This window comes from Pristiophorus japonicus, chromosome 2, assembly GCF_044704955.1.
Source record: "Pristiophorus japonicus isolate sPriJap1 chromosome 2, sPriJap1.hap1, whole genome shotgun sequence".
Lineage (NCBI taxonomy): Eukaryota > Metazoa > Chordata > Chondrichthyes > Pristiophoridae > Pristiophorus > Pristiophorus japonicus.
This window is the reverse complement of record NC_091978.1, coordinates 73,399,219-73,417,111: the sequence shown is the minus strand read 5'-3', so window position 1 is coordinate 73,417,111 and position 17,893 is coordinate 73,399,219. Positions and strand designations below refer to the sequence as shown.

The following is a 17,893-nucleotide window of genomic DNA, read 5'->3' as shown; positions in this document are numbered from 1 at the left end:
ATTTGACAAACATGATTTCCCATTTCATAAAACCATGCTGACTCTACTTGACTGGATTATGTTTTCCCAAATGTCCTGCTACTGCTTCCTTAATAATGGATTCCAGCATTTTACCAAGGACAGATGTTAGGCTAACTGGTCTATAGTTTCCTGCTTTCTGTCCACCTCCTTTTTTAAATAGGGGCGTTACATTTGCGGTTTTCCAATCCGCTGGGACATCTCCAGAATACAGGGAATTTTCGTAGATTACTACCAATGCATCCACTATCTCTGTAGCCACTTCTTTTAAGACCCTAGGACGTAAGCCATCAGGTCCAGGGGACTTGTCCGCCTTTAGTCCTGTTATTTTACCGAGTACTTTTTCTTTAGTGATAGATTGTTTTAAGTTCCTCCCTCCCTATAGCCCCTTGATTATCTATTACTGGGATGTTTTTAGTGTCTACTACCGTGAAGACCAATACAAAATATTTGTTCAAAATTTCCGCCATTTCGCTGTTCCCCATTAATTCCCCAGTCTCATCCTCTAAAGGATCAACGCTAACTTTAGCTACTCTCTTCCTTTTTATATACCTGCAGAAGCTTTTGCTATCTGTTTTAATATTTCTTGCTAGTTTACTCTCATAATATCTTCCCGCTCTATAATTTTTTTCGTCGTCCTTTGCTGATTTAAAAAATTTTCCCAATTCTCTGGCCTCCCACTGATCTTGGCAAATTTGTATGTCATTTTTTTCAATTTGATACCATCCTTCACTTCCTTAGTTAACCACGGATGGTTCTCCCTTCTTGTAAAGTCTTTCCTTCTCACTGGAATGTATTTTTGTTGAGAGTTATGAAATATCTCCTTAAATGTCTGCCACTGATTATCAAGCGTCTTACACGTTAATCACCATATTTGGGGAATCAACTAAAATACAAGTAAACAGTTCAGATATTGAATTTATATACTTACAGTTAACTGGTGCTGTGAATGCTTTAATTGCTGCTGAAGAGTCTCAAGTTGCTGGTTTTGTCTTTTGAGAGTGCTTGCAGTATATGAAAGTTGGGAAAGGCTGTTCAGTGCCTCCTTCAATTTGCTTACTTCCTTGGATAGTTCATTGTTCTGTTTAAAATTTCAAAATACATTAAGTTCAATTGGGGTGGAGGAGTAGATTCATTCAATGGCAAGAAGAAAAAAAATGTACTTGAGATAAAGGTCCCATCAGTACTTTGTTTTAAGACTTCCTAAGTTCTAAAGGACCTCACTAGAAAATGCCTCTGAATATAGAGGCAACAGTAAGCCACTCCACACCTCCAGCCTGTTCCATAATTCAATTTCAGTCCCAAAGGATTAAAAATGGATTTAATACTATGTTAATAATAGAAGAAACCTGAGAAGACATCAAAAGATGAAATAACAGAAAATGCTGGAAACACCCAGGAGATTGATGACCTTTCTACAACCTGAAAGCTTAACTGTTTCTCTCTCCACAAATGCTGTCTGACCGGCTGAATGTTTCCAGCATTTTCTATTTTTTTTATTTAAGATTTCCAGCATCTGCAGTATTTTTCATTTGTTTTATCCAGTAAAAGACAAGTTGGGATAACATTTTACATATGATCAGGATATACAGCAAATATGGATTCTTCACAAGTTTTCACAAATAATGAATTATAGACTAATTCCAGTCATTGTAAATGGGGCGAAGCATTGTATAGCATGAAAAAAAATTTAGTTAAAAATTGTTGTGGTTTTGTGCCAGATGGGATTCATCCAGAATCCTTAAGACATTTATGATGCTTTGATATTTTTATTTTATGACCTCCAAAATTATTGGAGAAGCACTGAGAACGAAAGTTAAATGTGGTTCCAATATTCACAAAGTAAGGCATGAACCTTTGCTCGCAGGCCAATTAGCTCGACATCCATAGGGGAACAAATGTTTGAGAATATTCTCTATGTTGCTATAAATAAGCATTTAAAGAACGCAGGTATCCTAGAGAGTAGTCAATGGTTTAAAAAGTAATGGGTCATTCTTACATTTTAATCTTCATATTGATTGGACAAATCAAAGGTAGCCTGAAGGAAGAGTTCACAGAGTGTATGCAGGATGGTTTCTTGGAAGAATACATTCTGGGACCAACCAGGGAGCAGACTATTTTAGATCGGGTAATGTGTAACGTGTTTGAATTAATTAATGATCTCATAGTGAATGATCATCTCGGGAAGAGTGATCATAGCATGGTAGAATTTCAAATTCAGTTTGAGGGTTCTCAAACTAGTGTCCTGAACTTAAATAAAGGTAATTACAAAGGTATGAAGTCAGAGTTGGTTAAAGTGGACTAGGAAAATATATTAAAGGTTAAGATTGTAGAAAAGCAGTGGCAAACATTTGAGATATTTCATAACTCTTGTCAAAAATATATTCCAATGAAAAAGAAAGTCTCCAAGAGAAGGTTAAACTATCCGTGGCTAAGTAAGGAAGTAAAGGATGGTATCAAATTGAAAACAAAGGCATACAATGTTGCCAAGAACAGTGGAAGGCCAGAGGATTGAGAATATTTTAGCAAACAGCAAAGGACAACTTAAAAAAGAGAGAGAGAGAGAGAGAGAGAGAGAGAAGATAGCTTATGAGAATAAACTAGCAAGAAATATAAAAACAGACAGTAAGAGCTTCTACCGGTATATAAAAAGGAAGCAAGTAGCTAAAGTAAACGTTGGTCCCTTAGAGGAAGAGACTGGGGAATTAATAATGGGAAATGGCGGAGACTTTGAACAAATATTTTGTATTGATCTTCACATTAGAAGACACGAAAAGCATTCCAATAATTGATAATCAAGGGGCTATAGGGAGGGGGGAACTTAAAACAATCAGGAAAATTCCATAAATTTACAATCCTCAGAAGAAATTCCTCCTCATCTCAGTTTTAAATGGGCGGCCCTTATTCTGAGACTATGTCCCCTAGTTTTAGTTTCCCTTATGAGTGCAAATATCCTTTCTGCATCCATCTTGCTGAGCCCCCTCATTATCTTATATGTTTCGATAAGATCGCCTCTCATTCTTCTGAACTCCAATGAGTATAGGCCCAACCAACACAACCTATCTTCATAAGTCAACGCCCTCATCTCAATTGGCCTACTCCTGCTCTTATTTCTTAGGTTCTTATTCCGTTGATTTGAATCGGTTAAGGGGTAATCTGATCAAAGTTTTCAAGATACTGGGCTCAATTTTGCCCAAAGCATTTTTTTGACATACTTGAAGAGTTACGCCCAATTTTCTTATGGGCCAAGCACGCCCCAAAAAAAGTGTTGTAAGTTTCTCCGTTGGATCTCTTCATTTTGGTGTGGCCTAACCCGAGGGGGGTGGAGCCTTGATCTGCGCCAAAAAGATCAGGCTACCATGGTAACCAGGGACACAATGCGAGCTGAGGCTGCAAAGTAAAGCATACAGCCACCTTCCAACACATTAAAAGAATTGAAAAACACATAGCACCCACCATCTTACCTCCAACTCCGCTTGAAGGCTGTCCGGTCCGGTCGCATTCCCTGTTGCCGGTTCGGGTCTCTCTCTCTCTCTCTGTGACTGTGTGTGAACCGGGGACTCAGAATGGAACTGGACAGCCTTCCTGTGTGTGGGGACTGAGAATGAGACCAGACAGCCTTCGGGCAGGGTTGGAGGCAAGTTGCTGCTATGTGTTTTTCAATTCTTTCCGTGTGTCCGGGCATCTGTCACGCCGATTTCCTTGCCTGTGCTAATTTCCTCAATTCTAGGGATGGCTTTTTTCAGGACAGGCCACATACGCTGGCCTAATCAGAACTGGAATAACTCTTAGCTGGCCAAACTTCCCTAAATGGCCAGTAATAGTGTAGGTGGCTGGTTACGTCCCCTTTGGCTGAAAAAAAAACGCACTTAAAAAATTCGTAACGGAGTTACGCTGGTGCAAATTGATTGGGGAAACTGGGGATTTTAAGTTCGGCCGGAAAAAGCAGCCTGCTCAAAAAAAACGATGCAAATACTCGGAAAATTGAGCCCATTAAGAGGAACAGATAGGGTAGATAGAGAGAAACTATTTCCACTGATTGGAGATTCTAGGACGAGGGGGCATAGCCGATAGATTAGTGCCAGGCCTTTCAGGAATGAAATTAGGAAACACATATACACAATGGGTGGTAGAAATTTGCAATTCTCTTTCGCAAATGGTGATCAATTGTTCATTTTAAATCGGAGAACATAAGAACATAAGAATTAGGAACAGGAGTAGGCCATCTAGCTCCTCGAGCCTGCTCCGCCATTTAATAAGATCATGGCTGATCTGGCCGTGGACTCAGCTCCACTTACCCGGCTGCTCCCCATAACCCTTAATTCCCTTATTGGTTAAAAATCTATCTATCTGTGACTTGAATATATTCAATGAGCTAGCCTCAACTGCTTCCTTGGGCAGAGAATTCCACAGATTCACAACCCTCTGGGAGAAGAAATTCCTTCTCAACTCGGTTTTAAATTGGCTCCCCCGTATTTTGAGGCTGTGCCCCCTAGTTCGAGTCTCCCTGACCAGTGGAAACAACCTCTCTGCCTCTATCTTGTCTATCCCTTTCATTATTTTAAATGTTTCTATAAGATCACCCCTCATCCTTCTGAACTCCAACGAGTAAAGACCCAGTCTACTCAACTATCATCATAAGGTAACCCCCTCATCTTTGGAATCAGCCTAGTGAATCGTCTCTGTAACCCCTCCAAAGCTAGTATATCCTTCCTTAAGTAAGGTGACCAAAACTGCACGCAGTACTCCAGGTGCGGCCTCACCAATACCCTATACAGTTGCAGAAGGATCTCCCTGCTTTTGTACTCTATCCCTCTCGCAATGAAGGCAAACATTCCATTTGCCTTCCTGATTACCTGCTGCACCTGCAAACTAACTTTTTGGGATTCAGGGAACTGGGCACAGTAGCCTAATGGTTATGTTACTAGTAATCCGAAGGCCTGGACATGATCCAGCGACCCAGGTTCAAATCCCACCACCGCAGCTGGGGAACTTAAATTGAGTTCCCAAAAAGAGTTTCATGCACAGGGACCCCCAGGTCCCTCTGCACCACAGCATGTTGTAATTCCTCCCCATTCAAATAATATTCCCTTTTACTGTTTTTTTTCCCCCAAGGTGGATGACCTCACACTTTCCGACATTGTATTCCATTTGCCAAACCTTAGCCCATTTGCTTAACCTATCTAAATCTCTTTGCAGGCTCTGTGTGTCCTCTACAGAACCCGCTTTCCCACTAATCTTTGTGTCATCTGCAAATTTTGTTACACTACACTCTGTCCCCTCTTCCAGGTCATCTATGTATATTGTAAAACAGGTGTGGTCCCAGCACCGATCCCTGTGGCACACCACTAACCACCGATTTCCAACCCGAAAAGACCCATTTATCCCCACTCTCTGCTTTCTGTTAACCAGCCAATTCTCTATCCATGCTAATACATTTCCTCTGACTCCGCGTACCTTTATCTTCTGCAGTAACCTTTTGTGTGGCACCTTATCGAATGCCTTTTGAAAATCTAAATACACCACATCCATCGGTACACCTTTATCCACCATGCTCGTTATATCCTCAAAGAATTCCAGTAAATTAATTAAACATGATTTCCCCTTCATGAATCCATGCTGCGTCTGTTTGATTGCACTATTCCTATCTAGATGTCCCGCTATTTCTTCCTTAATGATAGTTTCAAGCATTTTCCCCACTACAGATGTTAAACTAACCGGCCTATAGTTACCTGCCTTTTGTCTGCCCCCTTTTTTTTTTTAAACAGAGGTGTTACATTAGCTGCTTTCCAATCCGCTGGTACCTCCCCAGAGTCCAGAGAATTTTGGTAGATTATAACGAATGCATCTGCTATAACTTCCACCATCTCTTTTAAAACCCTGGGATGCATTTCATCAGGACCAGGGGACTTGTCTACCTTGATTCCCATTAGCCTGTCCAGCACTACCCCCCTAGTGATAGTGATTATCTCAAGGTCCTCCCTTCCCACATTCCTGTGACCAGCAACTTCTGGCATGGTTTCTGTGTCTTCCACTGTGAAGACCGAAGCAAAATAATTGTTTAAAGTCTCAGCCATTTCCACATTTCCCATTATTAATTCCCCCTTCTCATCTTCTAAGGGACCAATATTTACTTTAGTCACTCTTTTCCGTTTTATATATCTGTAAAAGCTTTTACTATTGATAGCTTTCTGGTAACCAAAGGTTCTAAGGGATATGGGCCAAAGATGGGTATATGGAATTAGGTTGCAGATCAGCCATGATCTCATTGAATGGCAGAGCAGGCTCGAGGGGCTGAATGGCCTGCTCAAGTTCCTATGTTCAAATTGACCTGAGTTTAAAAAAATTTTCTTTTGCCTCTCCTAGCAGATCCATGGTTCAAAAGGTATCACAATTGCGTGGACCAGAGGGTCTTTTCCTGTTTATCATTGTTCGTATTTCATAACAAGATAGAGCCTTGTTTTGAAGTAGGCCAATTTAGTTGCAGGGCCAGACTAGCCATGCTTTACAGGGATGCATAAAAAGCGACACTATTAACAAAAGAAATCAAATTCAATGAAAACAGCAAGAATAAGGGAAATCAAAACAAGAATTCACTAGTCACTACACAGATGGTATCAGAAAACCAGTAGACGGAGCTTAATAGTATACACAGTGTGAACCCTTCCCGAGTTGCATGGTGCATTGGAAGCTATTTGACTACAAATCAGAATGTTATTTTTGCAGATCAATAGTATGGGCAATTCTGGAATATGGGTCTTAATATTAATGCCCCACGATTGGTGGGAGGTAATTGTGGGGGTGAATTAAAATAAAATCCACGTAACCTGACCCCGACTCGCAGCGCGTACTGCCATTTTGATGGCGGCGGTTGTTGGGCCGTCTGAGCGTCCTACTGTGGCGAGGTGGGATGCTAAACAACATATTAAATCGTGTTCCTACAGTGCAAATGTGAGGTCAATTTGGAATTAACTTGTGTTGCATGTGTTTTCTGGCTCCCCAAGGCAAGTGGTTCAGTTAGCGCTCCTTGTGGGCCATGAAGAGGTTGAGTGCTCCACCCAGATCCCTGAAGAAAGCCTTCAGCCTCCAGCTCCAATCCTCCCGATTATCGACCGGAGATTCCTCGCCAGTGCTGACCTCCTCCCAACCTTCCTGATTGCAGACCAACTCTCACCCGCAATTGCCGACTGGAGCTTCCTCCTCCTCTCTCTCAACCCAACCCCACCCCCCCTCCCGATTACCATTAAAGTTGGTAAGACCTCTGCGTCCCTGGCCTTGACTGATTCTTCGGCCATCCTTCTACCTGTACTCTTCCCACCACCTCATAAATATCGGAGCAATGATCTGTAGCTTTAGTTATCTGATCTCAAAAATGATATAGATGCAATATAAAAGGAGTTCAGAGAAGAGTGACCAGAAATAATCCAGACCTTAAGAGACTAAGTTATAAAGAAAGGCTGAAAGGACTACATTTATTTTTGCTGGGTAAAGGATGTATTCATCTAACTTCCTGTTAAATGCATCTGTGCACTTTGCCTCAACTACTTCATGTGATAGAAAGCTCCACACTCTAACCACACTCCGGGTAATGAAGTTTCTCCTGAATTCCTTACTGGATTTAATAGGTAACTATCTTATATTTATAACTCCAAGCTTTGGTCTCCCTACAAGTGGAAACATCATCTCTGCATCCACTCTACTGAACCCGTTCATAATTTTAAAGACCTCTATTAGTTCAGCCCTCAGTCTTTTATTTTCTAGAAAAAAAGAGCCCCAGCTGGTTCAGTCTATTCTGATAGTTATAACCTCTCAGTTCTGGCATAAGCCTTGTAAATTCATTTTGCACCTTCTCCAATACCTCCATACCCTTTTTATAATCTGGAGACCAGATTTGTGCACAGTACTCGAAGTGTGGTCTGACCAAGGTTCTATACAAGTTTAGCATAACCAAAGTTCCCTCTAAGCTGCCCGGCCGTGCAGCAATGGAAAAGATCCCACACAGGCCGCTCACTGGCTTCACCACTGAGAATACCGCACATGTACGAAAATTTAAAGGGACTACGCACTAAAAAAACAAGACTACACAGAAAAAAGTGCAGCTTTGCTTATAGGGAACATTTAACATAACCTTTCTGCTTTTCAATTCTATTGGTCTAGAATGGAACCCCGGTGGTTTGTTTGTATTTTTATGCCCTTGTTAAACCTGTGTTGCTACTTTTAATGATTTGTGAATCTGTACCCCGAAATAAACATTTTCTCCTCTACCCATTTGGACTTTCATTTTTCAAGGAGTATGTGGCCTCCTTATTCCTCCTACCAAAATGCACCATCTCACACTTAACTATACTGAAATGCATAGCACGCCCATTCTGCAAGTTTATTAACATCTTATATTTTGTTCCAGCCATCCTCAGTATTAACTATAGCCCCCAAATTGGCGTCACCCACAGATTTTGAAATTGTACTTCCGACTCTCCAGTTCAAATTGTTTATGTAAATGGTCAGCAACAGTGGTCCCAGCATTGACCCCTGTGGAACACCACTTCCCTCCTTCATTCTGTCAGAGTAAATGCCTTTAACCCCTACTCTCTGCTTTCTGTTTTGCAGCCAGCTTGCTATTCATTCTGCTGCTTGTCCCCAGCTCCACATGCTCTGATCCTGGTCATGAGTCTACTATATACCTTATCGAAGACCTTTTAAAAATTCAAGTATATTCTGCTTCATAATGATCGGAGGAGCCGACATCGAATGATTACGAGATCAAGTGATCATCACTATGATCGCTTGACCGCCACAAGCCAGTTATCCCTGTGGTAACTTTTCTGACACTTCCTGCTTAAAACCCAAATGGTCAGAAGGATCTGGAGGCCCCACTTTCAAGGTCTGTATTCATAAGAACATAAGAAATAGGAGCAGGAATAGGCCATTTGGACCCTTGAGCCTGCTCCGCCATTCTATAAGATCATGGCTGATCTGATCTTGGCCTCAACTCCACTTCCCCACCGGCTCCCCATAATCCTTGATTCCCTCATCTTTCAAAAATCTGTCTATCTCCACCTTAAGCACATTCAATGACCCAGCCTCCACAGCTCTGAGGTAGCGAATTCCAAAGATTCTCGAGCCCGAGAAGAAATTCCTCCTCATTTTTGTTTTAAATGAACAATGCTTTATTCTGCAACTATGCCCCCTAGTTCTAGATTCCCCCACGAGGGGGAAACATCCTCTCTGCATCTACCCTATCAAGCCCCCTCAGAATCTTATATACATTTCAATAAGATCATCTCTTCAAAACTCCAATGAGTATAGGCCCAACTTTTCTTCATATGACAAGCCCTTCATCTCAGGAAGGGGCATAAAATTGGCCAGAAAAAGCAGCAAACCTGAGGACTGAGAGAAAATTAGAATTCTGCAGAGGAGGACAAAGGGTTTAATTAAGAGGGGGAAATTAGAGTACGAGAAGAAGCTTGCCAATAATATAAAAACTGACAGCAAAAGCTTCTATAGATATGTGAAGAGAAAAAGATTAGTGAAGACAAACGTAGGTCCCTTGCAGTCGGATTCAGGTGAATTAATATTGGGGAACAAAGAAATGGCAGACCAATTGAACAAATACTTTCGTTCTGTCTTCATGAAGGAAGACACAAATAACCTTCCAGAAGTACTAGGGGACCGAGGGTCTAGTGAGAAGGAGAAACTGAAGGATATCCTTATTAGGCGGATAGAATGTTCCCAATGTTGGGGAAGTCCAGAATCAGGGGACACAGTCTTAGGATAAGGGGTAGGCCATTTAGGACTGAGATGAGGAGAAACTTCTTCACTCAGAGAGTTGTTAACCTGTGGAATTCCCTGCCGCAGAGAGTTGTTGATGCCAGTTCATTGGATATATTCAAGAGGGAGTTAGATATGGCCCTTACAGCTAAGGGGATCAAGGGGTATGGACAGAAAGCAGGAAAGGGGTACTGAGGGAATGATCAACCATGATCATATCGAATGGTGGTGCAGGCCCGAAGGGCCGAATGGTCTACTCCTGCACCTATTTTCTATGTTTCTATCAACCTCCTGAACCTTCTCTGAATTGCTTCCAGCGCAAGTACATCCTTTCTTAAATAAGGAGACCAAAACTGTACACAGTACTCCAGGTGTGGGCTTACCAATGTCCTGTACAGTTGTACATTAGGCAATTAGACTCATACAGCAGTGCCTGGTCTCCAGGCATCTTGGACCCTCTTACCACTGGACCAAGACCTTGCTCAGCTAAGCCCGTGTGGTAGCCAGTGTGCAACGGCCACCAAACATTAAAAGAACTCACGCACAGACATCTTCCACCCTTCAACATGAAGTTTAGGACCTGGAACGTCAGGATCCTCATGGACAACTCCAACAGCGACAGACCGGATTGCTGCACCGCCATAGTTGCCCGGGAACTTAGACGCTTCGATGTAGACACTGCTGCCCTAAGCGAGACCCGGCAGGCAGGGGAGGGGTCGCTCAAGGAACGAGGTGAAGATTACACCTTCTGCTGGAAAGACAAATCAGAGGAAGAACACCGCCTCCACGGAGTTGGTTTTGCTATCAAGAATGAGCTGGTCGACTGCCTCAGAGTCTCCCCCTTTGTGATTAGCGAATGTCTCATGACTCTCCGACTCACCCTATCCTGGACCCAGTGCACCAGAGTCATGGGTGCGTACGCCCCAACACTCACTGCAACAGATGAGACGAAAGAGGGTCTTTACTCCAGCCTCGAAAAATCCCTGTCCCGCGTCCCTATGGACGACAAACTGATCCTCCTCAGCGCCAATGCCAGGGTCGGCAAGGACAGAGACCTCTGGGGATGCGTGATCGGCAGAGAGGGGGTAGGGAAAACCAACTCCAGCGGTATCCTGCTCCTAACAAAATGCCGAGAACATGACCTTGTCATCCCTTACACCTTGCTCCACCAGAGGGACAAGTACGAAGCATCATGGCAACATCCTCACTCTAAACACTAGCACCTGATCGACTATGTCATTGTTCGAGCCAGGGATCGCAAGGAGATGCGCATCACCCGCACCATGACAGGAGCTGACGACTGCTGGATGGATCACCGCCTAATCCGTTCCATCATCAACAGCAATATAGCTCCAAAGCAGCGAAGGCAGAAGCAGTGCCGCAAAAAAAAAAATCAATGCTGGGGCACTCAAAGACCCAGCTAAGAGAGTCCCATACAGCCAGATCTCACTGCTAACCTGACGACCCTTCCCTTGATGACCCCGAGACGCAGAATGCCCACAGCACTTGGTCTGCCTTCCAGGCCAACACAACCAGTGCCTGCGAAGAGACCCTCGGTCGCTCAACCAGGAAACACCAGGACTGGTTTGATGAGAATGACCAGGAGATCCAAGAGCTAATAAATCGCAAGCGCAGGGCATTTCTAAACCTAAAACAACCACCCAACAGGATTAACAAAGCAGCATTACAGATGGCTTAAGGCCGAAGTCCAACAAAAAACCCATGACCTAAGAATAGATGGTGGGCGGAGAAAACACAGGAGAATCAGCAGCTGGCAGACAGCCATGATGTGCGAGGATTCTTCACCGCAGTCAAGGCCACCTACGGCCCAAGCACCCAAGGCCCCACCCTACTTCTGGCCAAAAACGGGGAGACACTCATCAAGGACACCAAGGCAGTCAGGACCCTTTGGAAGGAGCACTTCGAAGATTTCTTCAACCGAGACTCAGCCTTTGACTCGAGTGTCCTCGACTCCATCCCACAGCATGCTACTTGCCACCATGTCAGCAAAACCCCAGCCCTGCACAAGGTAGAAAAGGCCATCTGCCAACTCAAGAACAAAGTAACGGGAGCGGATGGAATCCCTGCTGCTAAAGTATGGCGGAGATGCACTATTGGCACGAATGCATGACCTCATCGCTCTCATCTGAAAGGAGGAGAGCATGCCGCGAGATCTCAGAGATGCAGTAATCGTGACCATCTTTAAAAAAGGGGACAAGTCAAACTGTGGCAACTACAGAAGAATCTCCCTGTTATCAGCCACTGGGAAAGTCATCACTCGAATCCCCCTCAACCGTCTTCTCCCTGTGGCTGAGGAGCTCCTCCCGGAATCACAGTGCGGATTTCGTCCACTATGGGATACAACTGACATGACATTTACGGCGTGACTGCTGCAAGAAAAATGCAGGGAACAGCACCAACCTTTGTACCATGGCCTTCTTTGACCTTACAAAGGCCTTTGACACTCAACCTCGAGGGACTATGGAGGCCCTCCTGTGTTTCGGATGCCCCCACAAGTTTGTCGCCATCCTCCGCCTGCTCCATGATGACATGCAAGACGTGATCCTGACCAATGGATTCATCACAGACCCAATCCACATCCGGACCGGTGTCAAGCAGGGCTGCGTCATCGCGCCAATCCTCTTCTCGATCTTCCTTGCTGCAATATTCCACCTCACAATCAACAAGTTCCCCACTGGATGGAACTAAGCTACAGAACCAGTGGGAACTTGCTCAAACTTCGTCATCTCCAGGCCAGATCCAAGACCATCCCAACCTCTGTCAAGCTACACTATGCGGACGACGCTTACGTCTGCGCACATTCCGAGACTGAACTCCAAGTCATAGTCAACATCTTCACTGAGGCGTACGAAAGCACGGGCCTTGCACTAAATATCCGTAAGACAAAGGTCCTCCACCAACCTGACCCAGCCACACAGCACTGCCCTCCATTCATCAAGATCCACGACGTGGCACTGGACAACGTGGACCACTTTCTATACCTCGGGAGCCTATCATCAGCAAGGGCAGACATTGACGACGAGGTTCAACACCGCCTCCAGTGCGCCAGCACAGCCTTCGGCTGCCTGAGGAGTGTTTGAAGATCAGGCCCTCAAATCTGGCACCAAACTCATGGTCTACAGGGCTGTACTGATACCCGCCCTCCTGAATGGCTCAGAGACATGGACCATATACAGAGTAGACACATCAAATCGCTGGAAAAATACCAACAATGTCGCCGCAAGATCCTGCAAATCCCCTGGGAGGACAGACGCACCAACGTTAGTGTCCTTGATCAGGCCAGCATCGAAGCACCGACCACACTTGACCAGCTCCGTTGGGCGGGCCACATTGTTCGCATGCCTGACACAAGACTCCCAAAGCAAGCGCTCTACTTGGAATTTCTACACGGCAAGCGAGTCCCAGTGGACAGAGGAAACGTTTCAAGGACACGCTTAAAGTCCCCTTGACAAAATGCAACATCCCCACCGACACCTGGGAGTCCCTGGCCAAAGATCGCCCTAAGTGGAGGAAGGCCATCCGGGAGGGCGCTAAGCACCTCGAGTCTTGTCACCGAGAGCATGCAGGAAACGAGCACAGGCCACGGAAGGAGCGTGCGGCAAACCAGTCCCACCCACCCTTTCCTTCAACGACTGTCTGTCCCACCTGTGACAGGGACTGTAATTCCCATATTGGACTGTTCAGTCACCGAAGAACTCACTTTTGGCATGGAAGCAAGTTCTCGATTTCGAGGGACTGCTTATGATGCTGACAGTTGTAGCACAACTTCCTTACTTTTATACTCCATCCCCCTTGCAATAAAGCCCAACATTCCATTTGTATTCCTAATTAGTTGCTGTACCTGCATGCTAACTGTTTGTGTTTCATGTACAAGGACCCCCAGATCCCTCTGTATCACCATATTGTGTAATCTGCCCCATTTAAATAATAATTTGCTTATTTTTCCTGCCAAAGTGGATAACCACACACTTTCCCACATTATACTCCATCTGCCATATTTGCTTTTTATTTTTCCACTCACTTAGCCTATCTATATCCCTTTGTAGATTCTTTGCGTCCTCTTGAGAACTTGCTTTTCCACCTATCTTTGTATCATCAGCAAACTTGGCTACATTACATGCAATCCTTTCATCCAAGTCATTAAATAAATTGTAAATAGTTGAGGCCCCAGCACTGATCCCTGTGGCACCCCACTAATTACTGTTTGCCAACCGGAAAATGACCCATTTATCTCCACTCTCTGCTTTATGTTATTTAGTCAATCCTCTATCCATATTACCCCCAACACCATGAGCGCTCATCTTGTGTAGTAACCTTTTATGTGGCACCTTATCAAACGCCTTCTGGAAATCCAAATACAGCACATCCACTGAGTCCCGTTTACCCACCCTGCTCATTACATCCTCAAAGAACTCCAGCAAATTTGTCAAACATGATTTCCCTTTCCTAAAACCATGCTGACTCTGCTTGACTGCATTATGATTTTCTAAAATGTCCTGCTACTACTTCCTTAATGATGGATTCCAGCATTTTCCCAATGACAGATGTTAAGCTAACCGGTCTATAGTTTCCTGCTTTCTGTCTCCCTCCTTTCTTAAATCGGGACATTTGATAGATTTGCGGAGTGGGCATATGGTTGGCAGGTTAAATGCAGCACGGATAAGTGTGGGACGTTCCATTTTGGTGGGAGGAATGAGGGGGTCACTTATTACTTGGAGGGTGCAAGTCTGGCTGGGATGGAGGAGCGGGGGGATCTTGGAGTAGGGATGCAGTGGTTGCTGGAAGTTGCCGCGTGGGTTGCCAGGGCCAGGCCAGGCATTAAGGTTTATTTCTAGAGGTATGGAGTTGAAGGGTGGAGATGTTGTGCTGGAACTGTATCGAACCTTGGTTAGACCACACTTAGAGTGCTGCTTGCGGTTCTGGTCGCCATGTTATGGGGAGATGTAGGGGCGCTGGACGGGGTGCGGAGAAGGGTTGCAGGGATGACGCCAGAAATGCGAGGGTATACATAATCGGGATGGGATGAACGGGCTGAGTCTCTTTTCTCGAGAAAAGAGGGCTGAAGGGTCTTTGGAGTTGTGAGGGGTTTTGGTGGCATGGATGTGGAGAGAATGTTTCCACTTGTGGGAAAGAGCATAACTGGGGGCCATCAACATAAGATAGTCACCAGGGAATCCCATGGGGAATTCGTAAGAAATTTTTTTTACCTAAAGAGTGGTGAGAATGTGCAACTCGCTGCCACGGGGAGTGTTTGAAGCCAATAGTACAGATGCATTTAAAGGGAGGTTAGACAAGCATACGAGGGAGAAGGGAATAGAAGGTTATGCTGATAGATTTGGATGAGGAAAGATGGGAGGAAGCTCGAGTGGAGCATAAACGCCTTATGGACTGGTTTGACGGAATAGCCTGTTTCTGTGCCGTATATCCTATGCAATCCTACATTACTCTTATCTACTCTTTGTTACTTTTTTGAATAATTCAGTAAGGTTGGTCAAGCATGACCATCCATTTTGATATCAGTATTGACTATTCTTTATTATATTTTCAGTTTCTAGATGTTTTTTGATTACACCTTTGAGTAAAAAGTAAAGATTTAATTATCTTTCCTACATCTTCTTATATTCTTATTAGAAAAATAGCCTTTATAAAATAGATCACCTCAAAATATTTTGCATAGAACTGAATTACAGGAAAGTGAGATCCTCTTATTTTTAAGAAATAAGTTTCTAAGTTTATTTAGTCTCAATAACAGCACAATTGTGATATTATATCTGATCTGTTCCAGCAATGAGCTTCCGAAGGTCAAATGTAGACATTGCAAGTTTTGTGAAAAAAGTAATTGCATTGCTTAAGAGGTCACAGCCATTCTACGGTTTAATTATTTGTCAATTACCTGAAGTATTCCAATGTGAATATCCATGAAGCCTGAAAATAGTTCATAATAGCAAAAATGAATGTAAAATCTTACCTTCTTGTCTTTATCTTCTTCTAGTTTCAAGGAATCTTTAATCCGCTTTTGCAATTCGTCAACAGCTTGCTGCATGTCATGGCCCCTGATGCGAAGCCTCTTGATTTCCTGCTCCTTGACCACAACCTGTGTCTGAGCTGTGTCCCGCTCACTTTTTGCTAGCAGGTTGTCCTTCCTTGCCTGTGCCGCTTCTGCAGATATCTTATCTTGTTCTTTCAATAAATCATTTATTTTAACAGTCAATCGATTTGACTCTGCTTCTGATGAAACTTTTATCTTCTCAAACTCTGATTTTGGAACCATCGCCTCTTGAACAGCAGCCTTTTCTGTAGCCAGATTTCCTTTCAATATGTTCAGCTCTATTTCTTTCTGCTCAAGGCCTTGTTCCATCTGGCGTATTTTGCCATCAAAAGTCTTTATAGTATGTTCAAGAGACATTATAATTTGGTTATGCTCAGAGAGTGAAACAGACATCTGCTTTTGAACCTCAAGGTCCCTCTGCATTTTTGTATTGTCTTGCTCAGCTCCCTTAAGCTTCATCTCCATTTCTGACAGTTTTTCTTTCAATTCATCTACTGTCTCATTTAGAACTTGCACTATTTGTTCATGTTGCTCTTTATGGATATAGTTTGAATTAACATGTTCAGATGCCACTTCAGCATTTTTATTCTTCAACTCTTTTAACTGACTTTGGGCTTCATTATACCGGTGTGTCATTTCAGTTACTTGATTATTTAGCTCATCTATTGTTTTGTTCAGTGCTACCAGCATCTCTTGGAAGTCATTTTCCTTTTCTTGCGAGCATGCCTGATGGTTCAACTTTTCTTCTAACTTTTTAATTTCCTCTTGTGCTTCCTCATACTTCTCAATTAGCAGTGCCTTCTCTTGACTGATATTCTCAATAAGTAAACTTTGAGATTTTTTTAAGTCCTCACAATCTTCCTCAGACAAACACTTGGACAAGATTTCATCTTTTATCTCTAAGAGTTCCTCCATTTCTCTAATGCTTTCCTTAGCCTTTTCTTCATCTTCCAAAGTTCTTTTAAGTCTTTGCTTCAGTTCTTCTATCTCATCTTCATAGGACTGTGTCAGCTCTTCCAAATTTGGTAAAGACATATGTTCTTCCCTGAAACACAAATCTGGTTGTACCTGTGCCCGCAGACTTGAAAGTTCCTTCAGTGCCTCATCATACTTGCTCTGTGTCTCTCGGAGCTTCTGTTCGAGACAATAACCATTCTCATTAATTTCTCCTAATGTCTGCATGTTTTCCTCTGAGAATTCAGCCAACAATTCCATTGCCAATGCATGTTGAGTCGCTTGCTCATGCAAATCCTTTACCTCTGTATTATTGCTACTGTTTTCAAAAATCTCTGTTTGTATTGAACTATTTGACATGGTTGAAGACATCGCTGCTCTTAGGTTTGTAATTTCAGCTTCAGCGTTTTTATACAATTCTCTTAGCTGGATGTAATCAGCTTCGAGAATACAATGGGAATCAGCTGAATTAAGATTTAGGTCAAATGTTGTTTCTAGATTCTGTCTCGATAGCTCATCCTCTGACAATATGCTTGTTACTTTGTCCTGTAATTCCTTCCCCTGTAAGTGAAATCAAATTTACAATTAAACAGCATGATTATTAAAGAGCCACCGGTTTCACAAAAATGTCTTTGGCAAACCTTGTTTTTGGAAGGTGATATGTAGCCTTTCATCGCGATTTACAGCTTTGTACCAAGAGTTTTCAAATTTAAAAACATATTTCATGAGTTGGTGCCTTTTTAAATAGAAGATTGTTTAATGACCTCTACCAGCAGGCCCCTATTTGTAACAATAAGTACTGTGCACATTACATAGCCACTACTTCATCTCTCGTGGACCAGCTCCTGGACAAACATTTTTAAAACTCATCTTTCTGCCTGTAACAATCTCTGGTTTATTCTCACTATTTTGTTGCTTCTTTCATCTTCTATCTTCCACTTTATTCCCTTTCTGTATGGCACCTCTGCATTTTTATATATTAATGACTGTACCTATTGGTGTCACCCCTTTACCATTCACTCTTTCTGCAAGGATCTCCCCTCTTTTCTGCATCTCCCAATCTATCTGCACAACTCATTTATG

The 17,893-nt window shown here is 43.3% G+C and overlaps 1 protein-coding gene across 3 annotated transcripts in view; it reads right to left on the bottom strand.

Annotated features, from left to right (window-relative positions):
- rai14 (retinoic acid induced 14) overlaps positions 1-17,893 on the bottom strand; it is a 386,053-nt gene that overhangs the window by 8,126 nt on the left and 360,034 nt on the right. For all 3 annotated transcript variants that reach the window (XM_070867929.1, XM_070867946.1, XM_070867937.1), the window contains 2 exons: positions 15,776-17,371; positions 950-1,099 (listed from right to left, as the gene is read on the bottom strand). In XM_070867929.1, the coding sequence (XP_070724030.1) occupies positions 950-1,099; positions 15,776-17,371 (1,746 nt within the window). The remainder of the gene's footprint in view (positions 1-949; positions 1,100-15,775; positions 17,372-17,893) is intronic.